General features: G+C 34.1%; 14 protein-coding genes and 1 pseudogene across 15 annotated transcripts, besides 3 other annotated features; 4 read left to right on the forward strand and 11 right to left on the reverse strand.

Moving 5' to 3' along the window:
- Window positions 1-14,306: part of a mobile genetic element that runs on past the window's edge.
- On the forward strand, window positions 1,944-2,363 carry TVAGG3_0478620 (protein of unknown function, DUF4108 family; the record flags this gene model as incomplete). The annotated part of the gene is made up of 1 exon (XM_051235779.1): window positions 1,944-2,363. One exon carries the CDS (start codon window positions 1,944-1,946, stop codon window positions 2,361-2,363), a length of 420 nt encoding a protein of 139 aa, XP_051093603.1.
- Window positions 2,380-2,850, reverse strand: TVAGG3_0478630 (uncharacterized protein; the record flags this gene model as incomplete). Its single annotated transcript, XM_051235780.1, has 1 exon — window positions 2,380-2,850. One exon carries the CDS (start codon window positions 2,848-2,850, stop codon window positions 2,380-2,382), a length of 471 nt encoding a protein of 156 aa, XP_051093604.1.
- TVAGG3_0478640 (uncharacterized protein) lies at window positions 3,663-3,851 on the reverse strand (the record flags this gene model as incomplete). The annotated part of the gene is made up of 1 exon (XM_051235781.1): window positions 3,663-3,851. One exon carries the CDS (start codon window positions 3,849-3,851, stop codon window positions 3,663-3,665), a length of 189 nt encoding a protein of 62 aa, XP_051093605.1.
- Window positions 4,173-5,066, reverse strand: TVAGG3_0478650 (KilA, N-terminal/APSES-type HTH, DNA-binding family; the record flags this gene model as incomplete). Its single annotated transcript, XM_051235782.1, has 1 exon — window positions 4,173-5,066. One exon carries the CDS (start codon window positions 5,064-5,066, stop codon window positions 4,173-4,175), a length of 894 nt encoding a protein of 297 aa, XP_051093606.1.
- Window positions 6,482-7,111, reverse strand: TVAGG3_0478660 (organellar and viral DNA polymerase type B; the record flags this gene model as incomplete). The annotated part of the gene is made up of 1 exon (XM_001301739.1): window positions 6,482-7,111. A coding segment is annotated over one exon (630 nt), but the record flags the coding sequence as incomplete, so codon positions are not given.
- On the reverse strand, window positions 7,428-7,970 carry TVAGG3_0478670 (uncharacterized protein; the record flags this gene model as incomplete). Its single annotated transcript, XM_001301740.1, has 1 exon — window positions 7,428-7,970. One exon carries the CDS (start codon window positions 7,968-7,970, stop codon window positions 7,428-7,430), a length of 543 nt encoding a protein of 180 aa, XP_001301741.1.
- On the reverse strand, window positions 8,860-9,720 carry TVAGG3_0478680 (annotated as a pseudogene). The gene has a single exon. A coding segment is annotated over exon 1 (861 nt).
- Window positions 9,791-10,495, reverse strand: TVAGG3_0478690 (uncharacterized protein; the record flags this gene model as incomplete). Its single annotated transcript, XM_051235783.1, has 1 exon — window positions 9,791-10,495. The coding sequence occupies one exon, from the start codon at window positions 10,493-10,495 to the stop codon at window positions 9,791-9,793; it is 705 nt and encodes a 234-aa protein (XP_051093607.1).
- TVAGG3_0478700 (uncharacterized protein) lies at window positions 11,768-11,923 on the reverse strand (the record flags this gene model as incomplete). Its single annotated transcript, XM_051235784.1, has 1 exon — window positions 11,768-11,923. The coding sequence occupies one exon, from the start codon at window positions 11,921-11,923 to the stop codon at window positions 11,768-11,770; it is 156 nt and encodes a 51-aa protein (XP_051093608.1).
- A 939-nt stretch (window positions 14,307-15,245) lies between the features above and the next one.
- On the forward strand, window positions 15,246-15,572 carry TVAGG3_0478710 (uncharacterized protein; the record flags this gene model as incomplete). Its single annotated transcript, XM_001326480.2, has 1 exon — window positions 15,246-15,572. One exon carries the CDS (start codon window positions 15,246-15,248, stop codon window positions 15,570-15,572), a length of 327 nt encoding a protein of 108 aa, XP_001326515.2.
- A 4-nt stretch (window positions 15,573-15,576) lies between these two features.
- TVAGG3_0478720 (serine threonine-protein phosphatase family) lies at window positions 15,577-15,819 on the reverse strand (the record flags this gene model as incomplete). Its single annotated transcript, XM_001326481.2, has 1 exon — window positions 15,577-15,819. The coding sequence occupies one exon, from the start codon at window positions 15,817-15,819 to the stop codon at window positions 15,577-15,579; it is 243 nt and encodes an 80-aa protein (XP_001326516.1).
- An 18-nt stretch (window positions 15,820-15,837) lies between these two features.
- TVAGG3_0478730 (uncharacterized protein) lies at window positions 15,838-16,200 on the reverse strand (the record flags this gene model as incomplete). Its single annotated transcript, XM_001326482.2, has 1 exon — window positions 15,838-16,200. The coding sequence occupies one exon, from the start codon at window positions 16,198-16,200 to the stop codon at window positions 15,838-15,840; it is 363 nt and encodes a 120-aa protein (XP_001326517.1).
- Window positions 16,201-19,463: 3,263 nt separating this feature from the next.
- TVAGG3_0478740 (spectrin binding) lies at window positions 19,464-20,745 on the reverse strand (the record flags this gene model as incomplete). The annotated part of the gene is made up of 1 exon (XM_001301742.1): window positions 19,493-20,728. The coding sequence occupies one exon, from the start codon at window positions 20,726-20,728 to the stop codon at window positions 19,493-19,495; it is 1,236 nt and encodes a 411-aa protein (XP_001301743.1).
- A 40-nt stretch (window positions 20,746-20,785) lies between these two features.
- Window positions 20,786-21,268, forward strand: TVAGG3_0478760 (calcium-binding protein family; the record flags this gene model as incomplete). Its single annotated transcript, XM_001301743.2, has 1 exon — window positions 20,786-21,235. One exon carries the CDS (start codon window positions 20,786-20,788, stop codon window positions 21,233-21,235), a length of 450 nt encoding a protein of 149 aa, XP_001301744.1.
- A 112-nt stretch (window positions 21,269-21,380) lies between these two features.
- TVAGG3_0478750 (dolichyl-phosphate-mannose-protein mannosyltransferase protein) lies at window positions 21,381-22,826 on the forward strand (the record flags this gene model as incomplete). The annotated part of the gene is made up of 1 exon (XM_001301744.1): window positions 21,381-22,826. One exon carries the CDS (start codon window positions 21,381-21,383, stop codon window positions 22,824-22,826), a length of 1,446 nt encoding a protein of 481 aa, XP_001301745.1.
- A 240-nt stretch (window positions 22,827-23,066) lies between these two features.
- Window positions 23,067-23,195: a mobile genetic element.
- Window positions 23,196-24,577: 1,382 nt separating this feature from the next.
- Window positions 24,578-24,728: part of a mobile genetic element that runs on past the window's edge.

Here is a 24,728-nt window from a genome sequence, read left to right on the forward strand (position 1 = left end):
TGTTGTGAATGGTAAAAATACTTCTTTGAAGATACTTACTCAGATATACCACCACAGGTTTTGTTGACTTATTTAATACTTTAAGGACGGATGTAACATGTGCTGCAACTAGAGCAGGTTTCATTATGTTTGGATGTCCGACTGAGTTTAGTATAAACGATATGAGCTATAATACAAAACTTATATCTGGTTTTTACTACCAACAGTTTCCTATATACAGGAAAAGGTGTCATACAAGGTTTGTCTGTTCCATTGACTTTAAGTACACCTATTTTATATATTGTTTCAAACTTAGGTTCAAAGTGCTATTCGAATGTCGACAGAAACTACTATGACCAAAAGATACTCATGCGTATAAACAACACTTTTCTGCTGGTTTGCCTATTGTTCATTCGAATGCAGAGTTTTCAGCTTTAGTAAACTCAAACACTTTAGCAAACATAAACTTAACCTTAGTCGACGCAAACTTTGTTCCTGTAAACTTTTATGTCCTATGTATTTGTCAATGACGGCAGAAAGTTTCGAATTGGAAGATGCAACTGGTGAAAGTATTGTATTACAAGAACAACTTCAACAAAAATAGCTCAAGAACAACAAATGCAACAAATGGAACAAATGCAACAACAAAGTCAAGAATAAAAAAAATATTTTTTTTATTTTTATAAAAAATGTACAGAATAGATGTTTCAGATTTTTATGACTTCCAAGCCTTCAGAAAATATGTGTCCATTTAGAGACTATAACAAAGCAGTCGAGAATTTGAAACGTTTAGTCATTTATGTTGACTCTGCCCAGAATGTTATGTCATGAAAGAATGGGATGTTGTCTTTAACAAACCAAGAGCAACAATAGTGTCTGAACAAGAATGTAGACAGAAACTTAAGAAAATAAAAGTTGTACAAGTTGGAATGAAGATGTTAGATGCTTGGGATATCTTATTGTCAAAGTTAGAAGATTTTTCAGTTCGAGGTATAAAGTTCTATACACCTTCTCCAAACTTCTATTCTATCTTCACTGGATATAAATACGAACAAGTAGAATGGAAAGAAAATATTATAGAAGCTTGGTTTAGACCATGTCAAAGAAATTATATGCAATGGAAACGAAAAGGTTTATGAGTATATCTTATGTTGGTTTGCAAACATCTTACAATATCCAAGTGCTAAAAATGAAAACTGCTCTCATCATAATTGGAAAACAAAGGAAACTGGTAAGAACACTTTCTTTAACAGATATCTTATGCAAACTGTTAGAAGGTTATTCGAACCCGAATATGACAAACTTAGAAAACATCTGCGCGGTAAATTAACTCTTCAATAGAGAATATGAAACTTATAGTATGTAACGAACTTCAAAGTATAGATACAACAAAGGTTTTAAACTCAGATGCTTTGAAGAGTCTTATAACAGACAAAGTTGGAGTTGTTGAAAGAAAATATAAAGACAAAGAGTTTGTGAAAATGTTGCAAATTTCATCATGGTTTCAAACAACGCCGTTCCGATGAAGTTAGAAAGTTCTGACAGAAGATATGTAGTTGTCAGAACGTCAGAAGCTCATATGCAAGATACAGAATATTTTGACGACTTAGCAGAAACTTTGACACCTAACTTTTACAACCACTTGTTCTCATATTTCATGACATTAGATATTTCTAAGTTCAATCCAAGACAAATTCCATATACGAAGAGAGACAAACATTGTTAGAAGCAAACAAGAGTGTATATGAACTGTTTATAGATGAGACTAACTTTGAGTGTTTAGATGAAAGGTCATTGTACGATTCATATAAACAATATTGTCAAGAGTATGGTTATATGGCAGCTTCTAAACGTACATTCTTGGCAAATGTCAAAAGTCTTTTAGATGTTCAGAACGGCGTATATACAAAGAAAAATTTTTCTGAGTAAATTTTAAAAAAATATTTTTTTATCCGATAGAAAAGATGACGAAATATATTTCAGTAAATAAGTACATGACAGAAGTCAAAGAAGAACTAGACCCATTCATATATTTGAATGTTTACTTCTACCATTTTGAAAAGTCTACATTTGACAAAGTTTGGAACATCGAACCAGTTAAGTTTGCTATTGTGACTAAAAATGGTGCGAAATTTGAAGACTTAGACATAGAAGGTTTGTTAGCAGTCAAAGAAAATTTTGACAGAAGGTTCTCAAAACTCGAAGAAGGCAAAGCATACAAACTTGTTATACCTTATGAACCAAAGAAAGCAGACGACTATGAATATTATGAGTCTAAGATAGTTGAAGTTCAAGGTAAATTGGGTAAAAAGATTTTAGAGTCTAAGCCAGTGTTTACTCCTAAAGAGGAAGAGAACATTGACATTGACCCAGAAATGTTCTAAAAATAAAATTTTATTTTTACATGTCATATCTCACCTTCTCTGGAACTGGCTCTGGTTCTTTCTTCTCTTCTTCTACTTTCTTTTCTTCTACTTTCTTTTCTTTCTTTTCTCTCTTCTTCTTCTTCTCTGGTGGAGTTATGTCAAATTTGGCGCAACCATATTTATGTAAAAGGTCTTTGTCCTTTAATAGCTCTTCTATTCTGTTTTCTATTTCATCTTCAAGAACAGCGCATGTGTCTTCTTTGCATTCTAAGAACTTTTGTTGGACTTCATCTTTCCAATCGGCGTCATCTCTGTCAACAAGTCTGTCATTGACAAATTTTAAGACTTCTCTGCTTAAGGTTTTATGGTTCTTGTCATATTCCCAGAAACAGAACTTTAGAACAAATTCACCTTTCTTGTTTACACTATGTAAGATTTTATGGTCGACAGATGTTTTGCTGTCAAAAAGTTTGTCTCGAATATAGATAGCGAAATCGCTAGACATTTTCAAAAAGATAAAAATTTTAATTTTTCTAAAAATATGTTAGAAAAAAAGTTTGCTGACATTGACAAAAAATTTGAGAATGTTTTAAACAAGAACAAGAGGAAGTTAGAAAATGCTCAGATAAAACCCATACATGCAAGTTCTTATTTGCTCAGAATGGTATACAGGTCTAATCGCACACCTGGGTCGGGTAAGACTTTCACTTATCTTAAAATGGCTGCACAACAACAAGAACTAGATGAGAAGAACCCATTCTATGAGTTAGTTGTTATTTGTAGTACTTCTGGTCAATTCGATCAAAACCGTAAATTCGTTCAAAGATATTATAAAAAAGTCTAAGTTAGTATGTATAAAAGACTCTGAGTTGTTAGATTGGATAAAGAAGTACCAAAGAAGAGTTTTGAAGTACAATGCTATAAATGAGTATGTCAATTCGAGGTTAAAGACCCAAATGAGGAAATGCAGAGAATATTAGAGAAGAAACACTTCAGAAACAAACAGAAAGAGATAGAATACATTTCGAAGAAATTGCAATCTTACGATTGGAAGACTTACCCTCACAGATGTCTTCTTATCTTAGATGACTTTGCTTCTCATCCTTTGTTAAAGAACAGAGAACAAGACATGTGTCGAATTCTTAAGAAGCTCAGACACTTTAACATCTCAGTTGTCATTTGTGTACAGACAGCCAAGAGTTTAAGTAAGGATGTTAAAAGAATACTTACTGATATCATACTTTTCCCTGGATTGTCCGAAGACGATTTCATGAACTTATGAAAGAGTCCATGGCAGGTAAGTTTGACAGACATGAACTATGGGAGAAGTACAAAGTCATACAAGACCCTCATACTTCTTTCAGAATTCATATCTACGCGAACAAAGTTCAAATTGTAAAAAGTCAAGCTTGAAAAATGTAAGTGTTTAGTCTTAGTCTGTTGTGGTGCTGGGGCTGTCGGTTCTTCTGGCTTTGGAAGACATTCAGGAAGAGGAACGTCGGACATTCGTTTGTGTCCTGTCGGATGGAAGAACTTTTCCAGTTGTCGGGAAAAATTTTTCCAGTTGTCGGGAAAAAAGTTCTCAATTTTCGAAAATTTGAATGGTTTACGGACGAACAACAGGAAAAATTTTTCCAGTTGTCGGGAAATTTTTTTCCAGTTGTCGGGAAATTTTTTTCCAGTTGTCGGGAAATTTTTTTCCAGTTGTCGGGAAATTTTTTTCTGTCGGATGGAAGGACTCGGAATGCCAGAAGGATTTGACGAGGCAATTTACTTTATAGAGCTACCTGAGCCATCTGAAGTCAAGCGTAAAAATAAATGGTTCATCTACTCTACTTGTTTGAAGTTGTCAAAATACTCTGTTATTTTTTCCTTTAACAATGGCAAATCTTCTTTGAATGTAAGAATTGTACAACCTTTAATATCATAGTGTGTTTGAGGTAACGTATCTTGAACTATTTGTTTCACATCTTCATTCGGTGTCATTGAAATCGGTAAGTTTTCGCGATAGAACCAATTTCTGTCAGATTTGTAAATCTTAGCAAGGTCGTAAAAGCTTTTGTTGTTTCTTCTGACTAAATGCAATATAACCATATCTTTATCTTCTTCATTTTCCATCTCTTCAGTATAAATCATATACTTATAGTTCTTTTCCTTTCCTTTTGGTACCGAACGTGGTATTCTTTTCTGAATGCTTTTGTCTTTTGCTTCAAGCTTGTTCTCTAGCTCTTCACGTTCTTGTCTATGAATTTCGTCAAGAAGTCTGTATATATTCCAAGCATAGCGAGGTGACGCCCACATTGCAACAGCATTTACAAGAAGTCTATGTACATAATATCCTCTCAAACCGTTTGGCAATTTTTCACGATTTTCATAGAGTTTTGGCGACTGGGGTTTTTTACTTACTCGCTGTTCTTCACTGTTTTCATAGAGTTTTGGCGACTGCGGTTTTTTACTTACTCGCTGTTCTTCACTGTTTTCAGAAAAAAGTATGTCTCGCTGTGCTTCGCTCAAAAGTTCTTGTGTGCTTTGGTTCCTAAACCAGTCTTGTGGTTTCTTAGTATCTGGAGCAAAACATGCTGTCAAAATACTTTGCATTTGGTACATGTCATCTTTGACCGAACGAATGAGACGGAGTTGTTTGTTAAACTGTATGTACTCATATTCTTCATTTATAGCTTCATGGACTATAACTGTTGTTGTGTTCTCTGATGTTGACATTACTGTTCTTACATACAGGATAAAAAAATAAAAAAAAATAAAATTAGCGTTATTTTCTATCTTGTATAAAAGACCAAAAATAAACGCTTTACATGTATTTTTCAGCAACTTCGTCAAATAATTTTATAGCTTTCTCTATCTCATCTACTTCAAACGTTTCTTTACCTTTCGTGGGAGCACCATACATTTTCTCAAACTTTTCAAGCAGTTCTGTTTCTGCAGCTCTCATATCGTTAACAAACACAACCTTAACTCTATTGACTGCAGAGTCATATCTTTTAGTTATATTAAATGTTCTTCCTATCTTATATCTCTTTGTATTGAAGTCCTTCGGTTTCTGAACGATGTAAAGTAAGCCTTCACTGCAACGTTCAGTATCGAATGAACCATATGTTATGAAATTATATCCAACAACTGGGTCAATCCAGAACAAAACTAGTGGTATAAGACTTTTGTCTATAAGATATGCTGTAGTTCCATGAAATCTTACCGATATCATAAGCTCAGGATTTCTTGTCAAAATTTTCTGAGTTGAAGCAATTTTAACCCAGTCCTTTGCTCTCTTTCCAGATAGTGTTAGAATGTCTGACAAAGAATATTTGTTGTATTTCTTTGAGTATCTTACGTTTAAATCACCAATTCTAACCATTTTGGTGTCATTGTCTATCTTTCTAACTGTTTCAAACTCAGTGTTTGTCATTTCCTGTTCTTACATACAAAATAAAAAAAAATATTTTAAAAAAACTAGCTTTTATTTTCTATCTTAAGGAAATTCATGAAATTTGGTCATTTTACTCAGAATTCAATAAAATATATTTTAGGCGACCAGGTCACTCGGTTAAATGAACTTCTCTGAAAAAGTGTGACAACATGACATTTTGACAACAACACAGGAAATATACTTCTTCGTAAATGTTTTGTCAAGACTTCTTCGTAATGAGCGTAAATCAGACAAAAATATATTTTAGGGTAGAAGGGTATATCTACCCCGTTTTCTACCTCATTTCTACCCCATATGTCCTTACTGAAAAAGTATGTGTTCCATATGTCATTTTACTCAGAATTTTATACAGAATTCAATAAAAATATATTTTAGGGTAGAAGGGTATATCTACCCCGTTTTCTACCCTCATTTCTACCATAACTATTTACAAGCGTTTTACATGGTATATGTTGTGATGGTTCATGACTTTAAACAGTTTTGTAGCTTCTATTTCTTCACGAAGGATATCAAAAATTTTAACAATGCCGAAAGTTTCTTTATACTTCTTCTTGACATCAGATAGAAGGAAATCGTCAGCTGTTGGATAGTTTTTGTTCAGAAATGTCAACATGTCCATTTTATCTTCTGCTGGTTTCTCTACTTCTTTCTTTAAATCAGCATAGTCGTTTCTCATTCTTTCTATCTCTTTGACGGAGTAGTTATATTTCCTTGTTGCTGCTTTACATTTTGAACATTGTGAGTTCATTTTTGCGTTATATTCTGAAATTTGTCCTGCTAAAACAAGTAAGGCGTAGATGGTCTTCTTTAACTCAAAGGCTGCTGGTTTTATCTGTTGGTTCCATACCTTACCTCTTCTATCTTTATCTCTTATCTGCAAGACACACTCAGCAACTAACGAAACAAAGTTGTCGTAGGTCTTAAATTCTTCAGATTTATATATGTCAATGAAATATACCATATCGCAGTCTTTGTGGTTGTAATGAAATCCAAGAAACTCATAGTTTACATTACGTATGAACTTCTTTATTTCAACTGAGTCAGATGGTTTCACTTCTATTTCATCGAATTCTGGAATAGTGAGTTTTTGTTGTTGTATTTCAGGTAGTTTAGGCAAATGGTCTATAATATCTTGCATTTCATAAAGATACTGTTCATTTGTTTCATCTTTTGCACTACAGTCTAAATCTCCTTGGAGAAGTTCCTGCTTTATCTTCTGGATTTCTGTTTCGAAAGTATATGAAGAAGGAATGAAGCTTTTCATCTCTACTAACATTGAAGTTGGGTTCATGACTAACGAGTTTGGTGCTGTTGTTGCTAACATGTTCTTACAATAAAAATAAAAAATATTTTTTTATTGAATTCAGCAACAAAATTCAAGAGTTTTGTGTGTTTTCTACGATGGTAGAAAAGAGGGTAGAAAACGGGGTAGATATACCCTTCTACCCTAAAATATATTTTTATTGAATTCATGAGTTTTGGTTGAAAGAATACGGTGGAGCCAAAAGTGGCTCGACCTCAAAACAAGCATTTTCTGTATAAATTTCATGAAAATTCATGAGGGTAGAAAAGAGGGTAGAAAACGGGGTAGATATACCCTTCTACCCTAAAATATATTTTTGTCGAAAAAAATGGTTCATTTACTCACAATATTTTTGTACAAAACAACCCCAAGCTTTTAACTTCTTTTCTGCAGCTTCTAATGCTATCTTAGCGAGTTCATATTCTCTAAATTCTCTCTTTAAATCTTCTTGTTCCCATTGGTTTAGTTCGTATGGCGGGTCTCTATAACCAGAACATATCTCACGTTCATGTTCTATTTGTTTTTCATGCATTTTTCTAACTTCTTCTTCAAACAAAGGTTTTGCATTCTCTACTGTATCTTCAAGTTCTTCTTCATCTAACTTCTCATGAACTTTCTTGTCTATGGAGTCCAGAATTTTTCCAACTGCTATACAATATTTTGGAGAAGCCCACATTGCAATATAGTTTACGAGTCTTGGGTCTACATACGTTCCTCTAACCTGTTTGATTTCATCAGGAATTCCTGCATGAATTTTGTATAAAAAGCAACCCGCTGTTTTCCGCGGGTTGGTATATTCTTCACAAAATGCCTCAAAATACTCTTCCCAGGACTTATTTTCCAACAACCTTCTAAAGTCTTTCCTAAACTGCTGACACATATTTGTTGCATTTATATAACCATCCTTGTCTCTACGTAAGACTTCAATACCGTTGTAAGTGCCTTTTGTGAATGTTTCGCCATTAGATTTGTTCGTGAACTGGCTTGGGAATGGACTCGGAAGGAAGAACTTTTCCTGTCGGACATCCGTTTGTGTCCTGTCGGAAGGAAGAACTTTTCCTGTCGGACATCCGTTTGTGTCCTGTCGGAAGGAAGAACTTTTTCTGTCGGAAGGAAGAACTTTTCCTGAAGTTCGACAGGAAAAGTTCTCAATTTTCGAAAATTTGAATGGTTTACGGACGGACAACTGGAAGAACTTTTCCTGTCGGAAGGAAGAACTTTTCCTGTCGGAAGGAAGAACTTTCCTGTCTGATGGAAGGACTTTTCCTGTCTGATGGAAGAACTTTTCCTGTCTGATGGAAGGACTTTTACTGACAGTAGCAGTACTGCTAGTAGCAAGATTTTTATCGTCCAACTTTACAAATGTAAACTCCTATCGTTCTATTTTCTTCACTAGGGTCTAACACCAAAGTAACCTTACAAATGTAAACTTATATCGTTCTATTTTCTTCACTAGGGTCTAACACCAAAGTAACCTATGTACATGAAATTTCACTGCATAAAAGGAAAAAACCTGCGCGAATCGGGATTTGAACCGAGGTCTTCGACGTCTGTAGCGAGGTAGCCCATACCACTGAGCTATGAGCCGCTTGCATATTTTTAAGTAAAATATAGTATATTTTGTCATACAGTGAAGGATGACCAAACTTAAAAAAAATAAAACTAAAATATATTTTTTTCTATCTTAAGGAAATTCATGAAAATTCAAGAGGGTAGAAAAGAGGGTAGAAAACGGGGTAGATATACCCTTCTACCCTAAAATATATTTTTCAATACTTTTTCAGCACTTCTCCGTAGTTATATATGAAAGACAATTCGAGATAAAAGTCGTAGTACAATGGAACAATATGTTGCACACCATTTGTTGTGAACCAAACTTGAAAGTCAGAGAAACTGTTACTAGGTGGTTCGTAGAATTTAGAAGCAAAGTCATAAAAGTCCTTACCAATACAAAGAAAACTATTGTTGCTTGAACTGAAACTTGCATGACACATGACATTTTGAGGGTCAAACACGTTTCTATAAACTGTCAAATCTGTTGGTGGGCGTATAAACCAGAACGGACCGTCAGGTGGTAATGGTTCGTTCTGGTTTAGTAACCGAAGAAATTGTGCCCAAGAACGTTTGTCTACTTGCCAAAATAAAAACTGTGTATCTCTTGGAGGGTTATTTTCAATCCTTTGAAATGAAACTGTGGAGTTCATCTTGTCATATTCTAGTTTCAGATAGTATGTTCCATTTAGTAAAGAATCGTATTTTTCTTGAAATTCCCAGTAGTATTTGTTTTTATTGAGTTTGAAAGTCATTTAGAGTCTTCTCAAGACTTTCGTCTGAACGAACTGTAAAGATTCTCATTTCATCAATTTGTCTAGTAGACCATCAGAACCTCTATACTGACCATGAAAATATACTGCAAACATAAACGCGTTAGTTCTTTTTGAAAACAAAACTCTTCTAAATCCTATTGCCTTTGCATCTGAAGGACTTTGAAGCCAACGAATTGGAAAGTCAAAGCGGTAGGAGCCGGATGAAATTTCTTCATCTGATATAGTCCTACCGGCATTTGTAAAGATATAGTCTAACGGTTTTGTATCTGCTACTTTTGTTCTTTGTTTTTCAACCTGAAACATTTAATATATGTAAAAATATACTGTTTTAAAAAAAATGTTTTAAAATGGTATGCCATTTCATATTTCTCATCTAACAAACAAGTTGTCTGACTGCTTGAGGGTTATTTTTGTGCCATTCGAACTTCACGCTTACAATTCCTTCAATTCCATTCAAAATATCGGAGTCGGAGTCAACCATTTGTTCTCTCTTTGTAGTCTTGAAAGCGTCAAGAAGTTGTGCGGCTGTTTGTTCATTGCCATGCGCATAGTATATATGACCATCTAAATCTGTTACGGTTAGTCTGAGATTGTGTCCTTTCTTATTTCCGTCTTGAATGGCAGCAAGTACACCCATGAAGCCTTCTTTGTTCTTTCCTTCGTCAAAGTTTACTGTAAAGGTTCGACCAGATGTAATTTTACTTCTAACTTCACGATACTTCTCATATGCATATCTTGTTCTTTCCATGGGAGCATGTGTGTCTTCACCTTTTCCTTTTTTCCTTCTCAAAGGATGCAATTGTTCGTCATGTTTCCAGTAGAATCTGGCAAAGCCGTCGTGTCCTTCAACTTGAGGCTCAGAAACATCGAAAGGCATGTCCATAAGACGTTCTTCTTCTAACCTCTCTAGTCTGTTTGGATAATTTGCGCGTGCTGTTTCCAAATCCATTTCGTAGCGAAGACCAGACAATTTGTCATAGACTTTTATGGGTCTTCCCTTCCTATATTTAAAATTCTTTGAAACTTTCCAACCATATCTTTGCAACTCTGCTTTTATTCTAGCAGATTTTCTATCCATTCTATATGGGGGCATTTTTATAAAAATAAAAAAATGTTTTTTTTAAAATGGTATGCCATATAGCTTCTTGAATTTGTTGAGAAATATATGAACGTGTTTTCCATCTGTATCTCTAGTGTTTACATAAGCATAGCCCGCCTTAGTAAAACATACTTGTAATTTTCTATAGTTTACGCCGGTATAAAGGTAGAAAGAGTCCTGTTCTTCGCTGTAGTAGTAAAACTCAAACGTATGCTTGCCATAGTCTGTAATTTCAATTGCTTCATCTTCTAGTTCGTCGACAAATTCGAATACAATATCTCTAAATTTGCCTATGTTCTTACTGTTTTCAGAACAAGTGACCCAGCGTAAGTTTTCAAGTCTATTGTCGTTTCTTATATGGTTTATGTGGTCTACAAAAGGTAGATTGTTAGGATTCGGTATAAAATGAGTTGCAATGACAACATGTTTAAAATAGTGTTTTCCACCAATCCTCATCCTAGCATATCCGTCATTTTGCTCCCATTCGCTTAAAACTCTTTTTGTCTTTTTGTTTCTGACTTCAAATGACTCACAACAGTGAATTTCATATTTTCATCGAAACAAACCCAACGGTCTGTTCCAACAAACTCAGCGTACATTTCAAATAAAATAAAAAAAATATTTTTTTGAAAAATATACTGTTTTCCTTTACTTAACATAACCACCGGCTGCCATAAGTCTTTGACGCCAACCCATACCAGCTAATGAAGGTTGGCTTGGTTTAGTCTCCAGACTAAACTTTGGTTTTGGTTTATCTTCAGTTTTTGGCTTCCCTTCTTCTATTGGTTTTTCGTCACTTTTCGGTTCATTTGACTTTACCTCACTTGCTGGAACAGTAGTGTCGTCAACATCTTCATAAATATCATATGCCATCTGTTTTTGTTTTCCTTTCAACTTTTTGTGTTTGTTGTAAAGTTTAGAATATTTCGACTCTAAGTCAATGAGATGTTCTATAATGAACTGTTGATCGGTGAAGTAAACTTTTCCATCTGTTGTCTCGAAAGCTCCTTCAGACTTCAATATTTTATTTGTGAGAGTCTGTTTCTTTTTTGAGATACTAGCCGTTCCATTTCTATGAAAAGTGACTTTATAGTTAGGGTTTGTATTTCCAGACCTGGCACTTTCTATTATTGAATTTTCTCTTCATCTGTAAGTTCTTTGACAGGTTTTGACAATGGTTCTGAACTTTTTGTTTGTGGTGTCAAATCTACCGTTTCAACTTCTTCGGTCATTTCATCTCAGTAAAAAATTTTAGTTTGGTTTGTTTTCAACTGGTTGTTGTTGTTTTTTAAGTCGGTCTAAAACTTCCTGAGGTATAGGAAGAACTTGACAAACACGTGGTTGTGTAACTGCTGGAAGTCGACAAATCCATCTTGAACCCATTTGTCTCAATGCTGTATTGTTCATTTCATCTCAGTAAAAAAATTTACATTCCCCACGTTTGAGGCGGTTGAGGTTGGTTATTGTTTACCCACTGTTGTGCATGGTTATATCCTCTGTTAAAGAATCTTTCACCTTGGTCCATATAGTGTCCTGCTTGGTTATAGTAGTCATTTGCTTTGTTATAATAGTTTCCTGCTTGTCTTCCTACATTGTCCATCCATCCTTGAACTTTTCCTCTTGTTTCAGGATTTGGAATAAGATTTGCTGCATCTCGTGCTACCTCCCAACCTTTCTGTACAGTTTGTATAATAGGTTGTGCTTTCTCTTTAAGTATACCTAATGTACTCAAAATCTTCCTTCCAATTCCAAATGCACCTCTGGCTATTGTTCCCACTGCGGGTAAAAATCTAGATGCAACTCCTGCTAATGCGCCAAATAAACCCATTTCTTATGGGTTAAAAAATGACGAATCCAAACAAGGACCCCTATGTTTCTAAGGCAACAAAGAAAGCACTCATGATAAAAATCTTTAGTTCAACACCAAATGCTTGGTTTATGGATATCTTGGAAAACATTCCGAGGTATAGAGAAGATGGACCACCATACTGGCTAATATTTGTCGGTCAAAACACAAGATACTGTGAAGCCATACCATTACAGTCCAAAAATATTTTAGATATCTTAGCAGCTTTGACAATATTCGTTGACAAATACCATCCAACAAAACTGACATCTGACTGTGAAAGTTCTTTCAAATCAGATGATGTAAAAAACTATCTGCGTTCAAAAAATGTAAACCAATATTTCATTGTCGACCAAAACCATTCTGCTCTTGTGTCATTGACAGTTGTATAAAAATCTTAAGAGACTTAAATCAACCACAAGGTGGTGAGGTAGATGAAATGTCATATGACGACAAATATAGGCACTTCTCCATGGCAAAGATGAGACAAGTTTTAAATATTTACAATAGCCGTAAACAAAAAGGTTTGGGAAACCACTCCCCTGAAGAAATGAAAAACAACCCTGACTTAGAGAAAGACTATATATTTAATAGTTTAGTCAAAAGAGACAAACAAGAAAGAATGCCAGGCTTCAAACTTAAGAAAGGTGACAAAGTAAAAATAGAAATACCTAAACGCGACCCATATGAAAATACTATTGACTATGACAACAATGGGAACTCGACAGGTACTCGCATTCGTGTTCGTAAAAATAGAAGAAAGTATACAAGAGAATATTATGAAGTTTTAGGCAAACATGGCAAAATGTACAGACTGCAAGCAGAAGATAAAACTACTATTGTCAGACCTCGTTTCAAACTTGTTAAGGTTCAAGGTGGTATACTTTCAAAGACAGTTCCTAACAAATATAAGACAACTCCTGACGAATATGCTAAAGAAGTTGAAAATGACGACTAAGCAATTCTATACCATGCACAAACTGTCATGTAAGGTGGCATGTATTTTTTACCTAGTCCTGTAGATGTTGTTGTAAAAGTATGTTGGTGGTTTCCTCCTGGTTCAGTTTGTCGAAAAGTCTTTTTTGCTGAATGGTTATAATCTGGAGATAAAACGTCATAGCCAGCTTCATACTCTGAGTTGTATAATGGGTGGTCTCTTAATGAGTGGCTATGGTCGCCAGAAAAGTTTGTTGTACCAGAATGACTATGTGGTGGCAAGTTGTCGACAGATATCGTTTTACTTCCACCTGTTTTCTTTGGAGTGTGTGCACAATACAAAAAACTTTCGAGTATTTGAGTCCAAGTTCCAAAACCAAGTACTACTTCTGGTCTGGTAGAGTTCATTGACGTATAAATAGAACCAACCGGGTAAATGGTTTGAAGTATTTCTGTCTTTAATGTTTGAAGCTCTGTTTTGTCTGCTTTCTTGTCATATAAATCTTGAGCAGTGAATTTAATATTATGTTCATCCTTCATGACATAAACATCTTTACATCTAATGTTTCTCATCGTCGTTATGTCGTCATCCGATGTTAAACCTTGTGGAAAGTTAGGAGGTTTCCAATTTAATACATCCCCACCAGTTTCTTCAACCGTTCCTTCAATATTTTCTATAGCAACAGTTGTAAAACTTGTATGTGTATGGTTCTTGTCAGCTTTGTCATCTAACTTTTCTTGTAAGTTTGCAATATTTGCAATGGTATGTGTATGTCCAACGTCACTTTTCCTGTTTAAGGTTTCTTGTAAGTTTGTAATATTTGCAATGGTATGTGTATGGTTCTTGTCGGCTTTAAGGTCTAAACATCCTGAAACCCATCCTGTATCGGCTTTCGTTTTTAAAATCTTTGTTGTCCGTTCATGGTACCAGTCAACCCTTTCTTTAATTTCATTGTCTTTTTCATCCACATATTCCTTATCTGCCTTCTTCACTAACGCACTAGCCACGCATGCTAACTCATCGTTAACATATGTTTTGTCAGCTTTCTTTTCAACATCCTCTTTCGTTGCATAAGCTTTGTTAGCTCTTTCTTCTTCTTTTGCTATTGCATCGTCTACATACTCTTTGTCAGCTTTGTTGTCAATATCTGCTTTCAAAAGAAGTTCATCTATAGGTTTCTCGTTTAAAGTTCTTTTTGTTGGATTTATACAAACAGTATGGTTCTTACTGTCTTGAAACAGAAACTCATCTGTCATTGGGTTTATCGTCAGTTTTAAGTTTCCTTCTTTCAATGACTCAGATATCTTAGAATAGTTTGAAAAGTTTGTTGTGTTCTTATTTAGAGCTTGCATAATGAGTTGTCGGTTGTGTTGTATTTCTCTCATAGACGCTGTTTCTTTCGACATTTTTATTCTAGATAAAATATGCTTTCAATAGAAAAAGAAAATTCAAGAGTTGCTACAACTAAACCATTAGATGAACTTTTTACGAATGTCGGTCAAAAGTTTGAGACAGAGACCGTAAAGCATGAAGGCTATCGTTTTGACTACCCACTTAGATGGTTAAGAGACCCATCCGTCACAAAAGCTATTGGCTTTCGTAGAATGAAGTTCATTTCAGAAGCCATACATGGTTTCCCATTTACGGTCGCTTTTGAAGTTCGATACTATAACAAAGAAAAACATACGTATGAGAAATTTGAACAGGGAAAACTTTTACAAGTTAGTTTGCTTGTAAACTTAGAAACAACTCTTCAAGCTTTTCAAGAAAAAATAAACGATATCTATCTCGAATATGCAAAACAGTACAACATTGACGAAGGAGAGTACCATCTCGATATTATATATGACAGGAAAAATGCAACTGTTAAAATCAATAGAATAGAAGACCTTGGAGAAGACGTTTATATTTCTACAAAATATAACAACTTGGCATGGTATAGATTTATGAGGATGTTAAATCAGCCTGCATGGTATCCAGTACACCCGGACTATTATGAAGTCGAAAACCCTAATGGAACATATGAAAATGTTTTCGACTCAGATGCTATTATTGTTCATGCTTCATTTTCTGGCGCACAAAACTCTTTTTTATGCTTGGCAAATGACTTTTACGAAAAACCTACAAAGCTATACGAACCACCAAGTGGAAGTATTTCAGACTTTCAAGTATGGTTTACTACAGATGGAAGAAAGAGAATAATTCCATTATACCACGCGTTTTACTTAGAACTTAGTTTCATATACAACTACTATCGAACGGTAAAAATATGATTTTTTAATACGGTTGAGGTGTTGGATTTGGTTGCCAACTAGACTGTGGTGCAGGTTCAGGCTGTTGTATAACAGGAGCTTGCTCTTCTGGTTCAGGGTCTTTAGGTATAATACCAACGAACTGACCTACTCTTTTGCCAATATTTTTGACTCCGTTCCAAATTCCTCTTCCGACGGTTTTTATTCCATTCCATATACCTCTTCCAACATTTCGAAAGAAGTTTCCTATTCTTCCAAAGAAACCCATTTTACTATATGTAAAAATCTAATGTCCACCTAGTCTCTTACGTTTCCTTCTGAGTTCCATAGCATTCTTTAACTGGAGCTCATACATTCTATTTCTCCTCTGGTAGAAAACATACTCTGGGTCAACTCCTGTGTTCGCGTCATCTGCATAGAGTTGTTTATATCCCACTTCGGGGTTTGTATAAAACTCTTTCCATCTCATATTTGCATACCATGGTGGCAAACCTAACGCAGCGTCATTTGACATGGCAGTTTGCATTTGTACATCTGTTGGCACTTGACCATAGTTTGCCATTGCAGTTTGTATTCTAACTTCATTTGGAATATTCTCTGGGTTTGGTTGTCCAGGTTGCTGTGCATTCGCTAAGTTCTGTGCGTCCATTTAATATTAGATAAAAATATCTCTTACGAGTACATATGCTGAACATTTGCAGGCATTGGTTCATCTTCATATTCTCTATATCTTTCTGCCACGTCAAATAAGTAAATGACACAATGGAAAAAACCTAAAACAAGTAGTCCTATTTCAAACCACATTTACTTACTAGTAAAATTTCTTTGTTATGACACTTTCTCCAGTTTATAGGACCTCTCTCATATTCTATCTTATCGTATCTAAACTCATAGTCATGTATGTCCTCTAACCATCTCATGACACTTTCCAAACCACTTTTATCGGATGTAAAGTAAAAGCATGGATGGTTATGTAAAACGTCTAAAGTTTCTAAAGAGTCTCTCAAAGTCCAGTCTACTTGGTATTGAAAATCCCATGTGTTATAGAACGGCGGGTCCACTATAAAGAAAACATTTTCCTTGTCTTTATATTTTTCATACAACTCTGTCCAATGACATCTCACAAACTCTATACCCTCAATATATTTTTCTATGTCCTCTTTGAAAACATTTGTATAGTTAAGATATAAAACTTTTGACATAAGTGTTTCAATGTCATGAACTCTTATAGCACCACTATATAATAGTCTAGCAGATATACTATCCCAGTCAATACTCTGCCTTTTTCAAAACCTCTCTGACAGTATTTTTCTTATCTAATGGTATACGTTCCATCTTACCTATAGGTATCTTTTCTTTTAACTCTTTCAATATTTTGTTTGTGTCTGGTATATGTTTGAGACGGTTCATATAGTTGTCGAAGTCATTGCATATAATCTTTGAGTCAGGAAATATTGTATGGCACAAATGAGATATATAGAAACTTCCACCGAACAAGTCTACAAATGTTAGACCATTCGGTAGTTTCTTAAGTTCTCTCAATAGAATATCTTTACATCTACTCTTATTTCCAAAGAAGGGTAACGGTGGTTTTGTAAAATTCATTTTATATACAATAAAAATGTTTTTACCCTGAAAAGTGACAGAAAAGCGGTTTTTGACAGATGTTTTATTGTGACTTCTTCGTAAAGACTTTGTTGAGATTTCTTCGTAAATGAGTGTAAATGACCCAAAAATATATTTTAGGGTAGAAGGGTATATCTACCCCGTTTTCTACCCTCTTTTCTACCCTCTTGAATTTTCATGAATTTCTTCGTAAAGACTTTGTCAAGACTTCTTCGTAAAGACTTTGTTGAGACTTCTTCGTAAAGACTTTGTCAAGACTTCATCGTAAAGACTTTGTTGAGACTTCATCGTAAAGACTTTGTTGAGATTTCTTCGTAAAGACTTTGTTGAGACTTCATCGTAAAGACTTTGTTGAGATTTCTTCGTAAATGACCCTAGTAGTATATTTTTGGTGTAAATTTCATGAAAATTCAAGAGGGTAGAAAAGAGGGTAGAAAACGGGGTAGATATACCCTTCTACCCTAAAATATATTTTTGGTGTAAATTTCATGAAAATTCAAGAGGGTAGAAAAGAGGGTAGAAAACGGGGTAGATATACCCTTCTACCCTAAAATATATTTTTGGGTCATTTACACTCATGAACTTTCTTGTCTATGTTTTGTTAAGATTTCATCGTAAAGACTTTGTTGAGATTTCTTCGTAAAGACTTTGTCAAGACTTCTTCGTAAAGACTTTGTCAAGACTTCTTCGTAAAGACTTTGTCAAGACTTCATCGTAAATGTTTTGTTGAGATTTCTTCATAAAGACTTTGTCAAGACTTCATCGTAAATGTTTTGTTGAGATTTCTTCATAAAGACTTTGTTAAGACTTCTTCATAAATGTTTTGTCAAGACTTCATTTATACTCATTCATCCTCAGGGCTAGAAGGCACGAAGTGCCTGGAAGCCCCACTACCTTTTTTTTTTTTTTTTTTTTTTTTTTTTAATTCCTTCGTCTGGTTGTGTTGAAACATATTCTTCTATTAATTATAGGAGATATTCATAATTGAGATGCGACCGAATATATTTTAAAAATTTCATAGATATTTTAATATACAAAATACATAAAATAATCAATAGTATACATGGCACGGCGGGCGCAAAAAGTGACAAAATAGAATACCTATGGTGGCAAGACAAAGGAAACATTTTTGTAAGGCAAACATTATATCAAATACCTTTACTTTGTAATAAGAAATATAATTATCACGAAATTACAAATAAATATTGTTTAATATAATTAATAGCAAAATTCTTTTTTATTATTTCCCTTAAGACCTTACTTATTAAGTATACGTATAACAAGCTTGTACTGCATGTATTAGTTAATAGAACAAAAGAAAATGAGCTCAAATGAAAAAAAATTTCATGCTATTTTGGAAATATGCATATTCGAAGTATGAGAGTTGTAAACACTGAGAATTTTAAGCTTTGGTTGATGATAGTCTTTAATTTTTCTTGAAGTAGTAAATTATTTGATATGAAAATTTAATGGCCAGCATAATCAATCGTGCGTTTCGTTTCTTGATTGAGAAACGATGATTGTGTGCTAATGAATTATTGCGTCTGACAGGTTATGATTATGGATACCTGAAATTAAGCTTTTATGGGAAACGTCACCGAGCGCCATTTGGCGCCCCTAATGCTGTTTCTATCGGTATGATTAAGGAGCTTTCTTATGCACTTTCATCACTTGAACTTGAACGCTACAAGATATATGCCCCCCTCCCAATGGGAGGTGGGAGCAAAAATTGAAATGTTTACATTGATTTTTGAATACTTTACAAGCGCCCCTCCCAGTGGGCGCGGGCGCAAGTGATCGGGTCAAAAAAAATCATAAAAATATTCAAAATTGCGATTTTAATAGATGTTTAAGAAGTAAATTTATTAATAACGATATTTCATAGTACAAAATGTGTTCAATCTCTTCGTAAATCATTCAAAAAAATCAAAAGAATTTCCAAAATTCAATTTTTTTAGTAAAATTTATATCTTTTTCTATCGTCTCCTCCCCACCAGTGGGAGCCACCGGAGGCGCGGGCGGCGCCGCTGGCGCCAAAAAAGTAGCGCCCATCGTGCCATGTATTAAATACACTAACTCCATGAATGAATAATTGAACTCCAATCAATCAGTTACAGGATCAGTTAGATTTTGTTTATTTTTGAGATTCTAATCCCAAATTAATTTCAAGCTATATATTTGGAAATGCTTCTAGCTAGTTTATAAAATCCTCAAAGAGGAGTCTAAATCACTATCTTTTGAAGTATATCTTTCTTAATAAAAAACTAAATTAAAGTATACATAATGATTTAAACGCATAAAACTATTTTAAATGACTACATTTTCTCCTCTGCTTCTTCAAGAATCCTGAGGATTTGCATATCTCTTGTAAACTGTTTAGGAAGCATTTGAGAAGAGTTCTTAACTGTTGGATTGCATCCCTTATCCAATAAGAACTTAATAACTGGGATACAACCAGCTTTGACAGCGAAATGAAGAGCATTATTATGATCAACGTCTAAGGCATTGATATCTGGAACTCTATTGGCAAAAAAGATAAGTGCTCTGATGTTGCACACTTTTGCGGCTTCAAACAAGCATTGGTTTTGAATTTCTTCCGATAATGGCAAAAAAGTCAAAATCCAATCAAAAATCTTGCTCTGGAAGAACTCAACTGCCGTAACATACGATGTAGGATATTTCTTAATGAGATCTTCGCAAAGTCTGATTATCTCGATATTTCCACCTGCCAAAGCATATCTTGAGTAATTACTATGTTTGGCATTTAGAGTATATAAATGTCTGAATATATCGGCGCTTCCGAAGAAAGCAGCGTAATCTATAAAATGAGAGCCTTCTACCATCATTGCAGGCTCGAAATTGTTAGGCGTAATTGTATCGCTGATGCTGAAATGTTGTTTTGCGACGAAATCCATAAGCCCGTCAAGGTCATCGTATTTCAATGCATAAGCAACAGAACCTGGCTCGCATCCGTACTTGTTAAGTGCTTTAAGACGTTTTGCATCGTCCTTTAGATAGTCGGATAAGTGTGGTAATACGTAATGAAGTCCTGGACATGAATTTTGAGCGCTAATTATGATAAAGAATTCATAACTTAGATTTGGATCAACTTTTTCTATTTCAGGAGCGAAAGTTGCGTATAGTAGGAATCTATCATCACGCGCATAAGGATTATAAATTGTAATTAGATCTTTAATATCATTTCCGTTGTACATTCCCAAGTCCAAGCAGTGTCTGAGAATATTAAAATTCTTAGTAGTTGTATGCTTCTTCAAAAGCAATGGTTTAAACTTCAAAAATCTTGGATCACTGTTAATTTTTAATACAAACTTCGATAATGGATCAGAAATTTTAGGTCTCAGAGTTGAAAATCTAATAATTTCCTTACATAAGAAGTCTAATCCATCAGATGTTGAAGAAAAAGGTAAATCTATAATTTGCTCTGCGGAATCATCAATGTTTTTCTGATCTAATGATGAAAGTATGTCTTGGATTATCATGTAATCTTCTAAATATGATGGTGCTTCAACATCTTCGAGATTTTCTGCCATTTTTTTGATAAAATTTTGATTTACATTTTGTCACTTTTTATTGTATATAAAAAAATCATGAGTGAATCATTATCTCCAGAACAAGTCTCAGAATTCAAACAAGCATTCGATATTATTGACAGAAACAAGGATGGCGTTATTACTATTGATGATTTGCACGAATTAATGAAGTCATTCGGCAAGGAATTAATACACGCTGAATTAAAGGATATGATTCGCCATGCAGATGCAGACGGTAATGACGAAGTAGATTTTACAGAGTTTATGGCCTTATTATCGCGCCAACTTAGACAAAATGACTTAACTGACGAATTAAGAGCCGCTTTCACCTTATTTGACAAGAATGGTGACGGATTTATAACTAAAAACGATTTGGGACCAATATTACAGACACTTGGCTATGATACAAGCAGTGAAAACCTCAGAAGATTAATTAACGAAGGAGATAGAGACCGTGATGGAAAAATATCATTTGTCGAATTCTGCAATGTTATGCAATCCAACTAATACTTATTTTCACATTTGTAATTAAAATATCTTTTCATATGATATAATTTTGATTTTATTCTCATTTTTGATGATGCTTTCAGATATACTTTAGATAAATACTTTGTTTCAAGTTTGAACGTGCTCTTTAAATTCATATTTATTGATGGAGTTCGCTATCAAGGATTCTAATATCGAACTCCTTCTGGGTGACATTATATTGATAATGATAATTACGATATTATCAATATCGGTAAGAGTTAGATCTGTTCATCATCCTAATTCTATTGTATTTGACGAAACTTATTTCGGAAATTTTACTAACGATTACATAGAACACGAATTTTATCAAGACATACATCCACCATTCGCGAAATTACTTATGTACAAGATCGCAGAAGCAGGAGAATATGATGGGCATCTTAGTTTCAGTGGAAAGACACCATATACGAGCCCAGAATATACAATGCTAAGATTAACACCAGGATTATTTTCTTCTTTCGTTCCTCCTTTATGCTACTTATGCGTAAGATTTTTAGGTTTTTCTAAATCTGCCGCTTTTACATCGGGAATCGCTGCCACTTTCGAGACAACTTTAATTGCTGAAGGTAGGCACATTCTCACAGATGGAATTCTACACTTTTTCTCAATACTTCACGTTACTGTTTTATTATATTTACGCTCTTTAAAGAGAAGAGACTTTAAGTTCTGGGTTTGGCATGCACTTACAGGAATTACGCTTGGACTAGCTTGCGCAATCAAAAATACAGCATGGGGATTGATGATGCTTGATGCTTTTGTTTATTTGAAACTTCTTTGGCCTGAAGCTGAAGTTTCAATGGATCATTACATTCGCCAAGTACTATTTTATGGGTCAACCCTATTTTTAATTAATTTTTTGGTGTTTTGGTCCACATATATTTTTCATTTCCTTGCTTTACCTTTTATCGGGCCATCAACACCATTTACTCATATTGAAGTGACTTCTTTTCTTGTTAAGAAAGGAAATAGCTCATTACTTCGACCCCGAATTGATCCACCAAATCTATTAATTCGAACTTTGTTATATATATATATTACACATCGTGGAAACATGCGACTTGGCTATTTCCACGAATCCCAGAGTCATCCTGATAATTGGCCCTTAATGACAGGTGTTGGAGTTTTCTTTTATCACAATTGCGGAAGAGAACTTCATTGTCTTGGAAATATTTTCTGTTATTACTTCGCTTTCATTGGGTATCTTTCATGTTGTTTTGCATTCAAGAAACCACAGAAATGGGAAGCTCTATTCATTGCTGTTGGATATTCTTTCTCTTATTTCCCTTTCTATTTAATTCCAAGAACATTATATTTGTACCATTATTGTATTCCTTTGATGATTGGTATTGTTGGTTATGGTGCTTTTTTGGATATTTATCTCCCTCCAAAAACAAAAGGAATTGTTATTGTTTTATCAATTGCTTTATTAGTTTATTTCTATTGGCTGATTTCTCCTTTAATTTACGCATTGCCATTGAGAGATGAAAGAAAGATGTTCTGGGATAGCGCATGGAGATTTGGTGATAAAAGACACAGATTGGAGAAATCACTTAACAAAGAATCAAAATAGATCTTAGTATTTTGTATTTATTATATGTTTGTTATTATAAAAATTGTTCTCTTATAAGGCATCTTTTTATTATGCTCACGGCAAAATGTCCCTTTAAATATAGAAGATTATTAAAGTCAAAAGAAAATTGTTACAATATCTTCGCGATGCTTTATTAAAAGAAGAGACTATTTGAAGTTGTTCAAATATATTATATCTCACTTTGTTTTAGGAAATATAATAATTAAATATAATAAGGATTTAAGGCTGCACTTACGCCCATCTGACTTTAATTCATTTTTTTTTGACAACTGGCGTGAAGCGTCATTAAAAATTAACCTTAAACATCTGAATTGAAGGCTGGGTCATAGGGGCGTAAGTGAACCCTTAAGCTGCTACACTTAAATTTAATTATTATATTTTCAACCTTAGGATATTGTAAAAATTGGAGTCTCAAGAATTACACTATAATTTAGATTTTATTAAAAATTTTTAGATGAAGTTTCTGCAAATTTAGACATATAAGGTAATATAAGAGTGATTTGATTTGGTTCCATTAAACAAATTTCTGAATAAAAATTGGAATTTTGTATCAGATCAGAATTATGTATTTCGTTTTTAAATGTAATAGTTCCGGAGCCTGATTTTGAAATGGAATCAAAATATGAATCAGAAATAGTTAATGTGTAACCTGAATACTGAATATAAAACACACAGCCTGCAGTGTTATTTAAAAATACGCAGTGATCCACATTAGCACTGTTACTACAGCCAAATAGAACTTGGTCACTGTTAGTTCCGCATTTATTTCCAATAACATTGCAATAAGAAACTGTTTGTATCAAGTTACCCAAATTAATGCTAAATCTAAGAGATTCACTTCCAGTTTGGTTGTTTTCTCTGAATGTGGAGAAATTACAGTAACCTGAATTTCCTTGCGGTAGACTGTACATTGATGAATGTTGAATGCATTTGTTGTAAGTGATGTTGTTATTTTCAAAACGAAGATCACCCCATGCAATATGAAATGTATAATATCCATTTGATTCACTTTCTCCGCATTTTGTAACTGAAACTTGAAAAGCGTAGTTTTTACTAGTAGAAGAAGGACTCGACAATTGAAAAAATGACATGCATCGATATGCTGATATCGATTCTATATAAGAATTTCGTTGCTGGACAAACTGACCGGACTCACGACAGTTATAGCAAACAGAACCACCATCTGTAGTGGATTTGCATCTAGTAAATGTGTTGTCTTCAAGTAATACGCAGATTTCGTTAGATCTTTGGATATAAATTGCACCTTTTTCTTTACATTCTTCAAAAGTGCAAACAAAAACGTAATAATTGCTAGAACCAATTGTATTAGAGAATGATGTTCCATCTCTAGTTTGAATAACTTTCGATTTAGTGCCAAAATAGTTATACCAACAGTAGTTTCTCGCATTTCTCAATCTTGAATCGAGTTTGTATGCATTTTAATGATTTGTCAAGTTTGCCCAGTTGATAGAAAAGTATTTCTGAATTTCAATTTTACAGTGACAATCTTGAAGAATCATTAAAAATCGATAAATTGACAAAAATCTGAAAAAGGAAAAATGTAGGATGCTTTTAAGTTTGTAATATATGGGAACAAGTAATATTTACATGGCTAATCTTCCATTCAATTCGTGAATTCAAAATCTCAAATTCAATTTTTCTTTAAATTTAGCCTTGAGATGCATACAAATTTTCCTAAATTCATGAATTTCAAAAGTGGCATTGCGATTGGCAAACCCAAATTTTAGCTAAAAGTGACAGGAAAAAAAAACGTTTAGTATTAAAAAAAAAGACCGATGAGAGCTTCGTTCGAAATATAGAGGGAACTGAGAATGCGCAACCATTCTCAGGGAATATTGGATGCTATTCCCGTTCCCTCTG

The sequence above is a fragment of the Trichomonas vaginalis genome, chromosome II, assembly GCF_026262505.1.
Source record: "Trichomonas vaginalis G3 chromosome II, whole genome shotgun sequence".
NCBI classification, from domain to species: Eukaryota; Parabasalia; order Trichomonadida; family Trichomonadidae; genus Trichomonas; species Trichomonas vaginalis.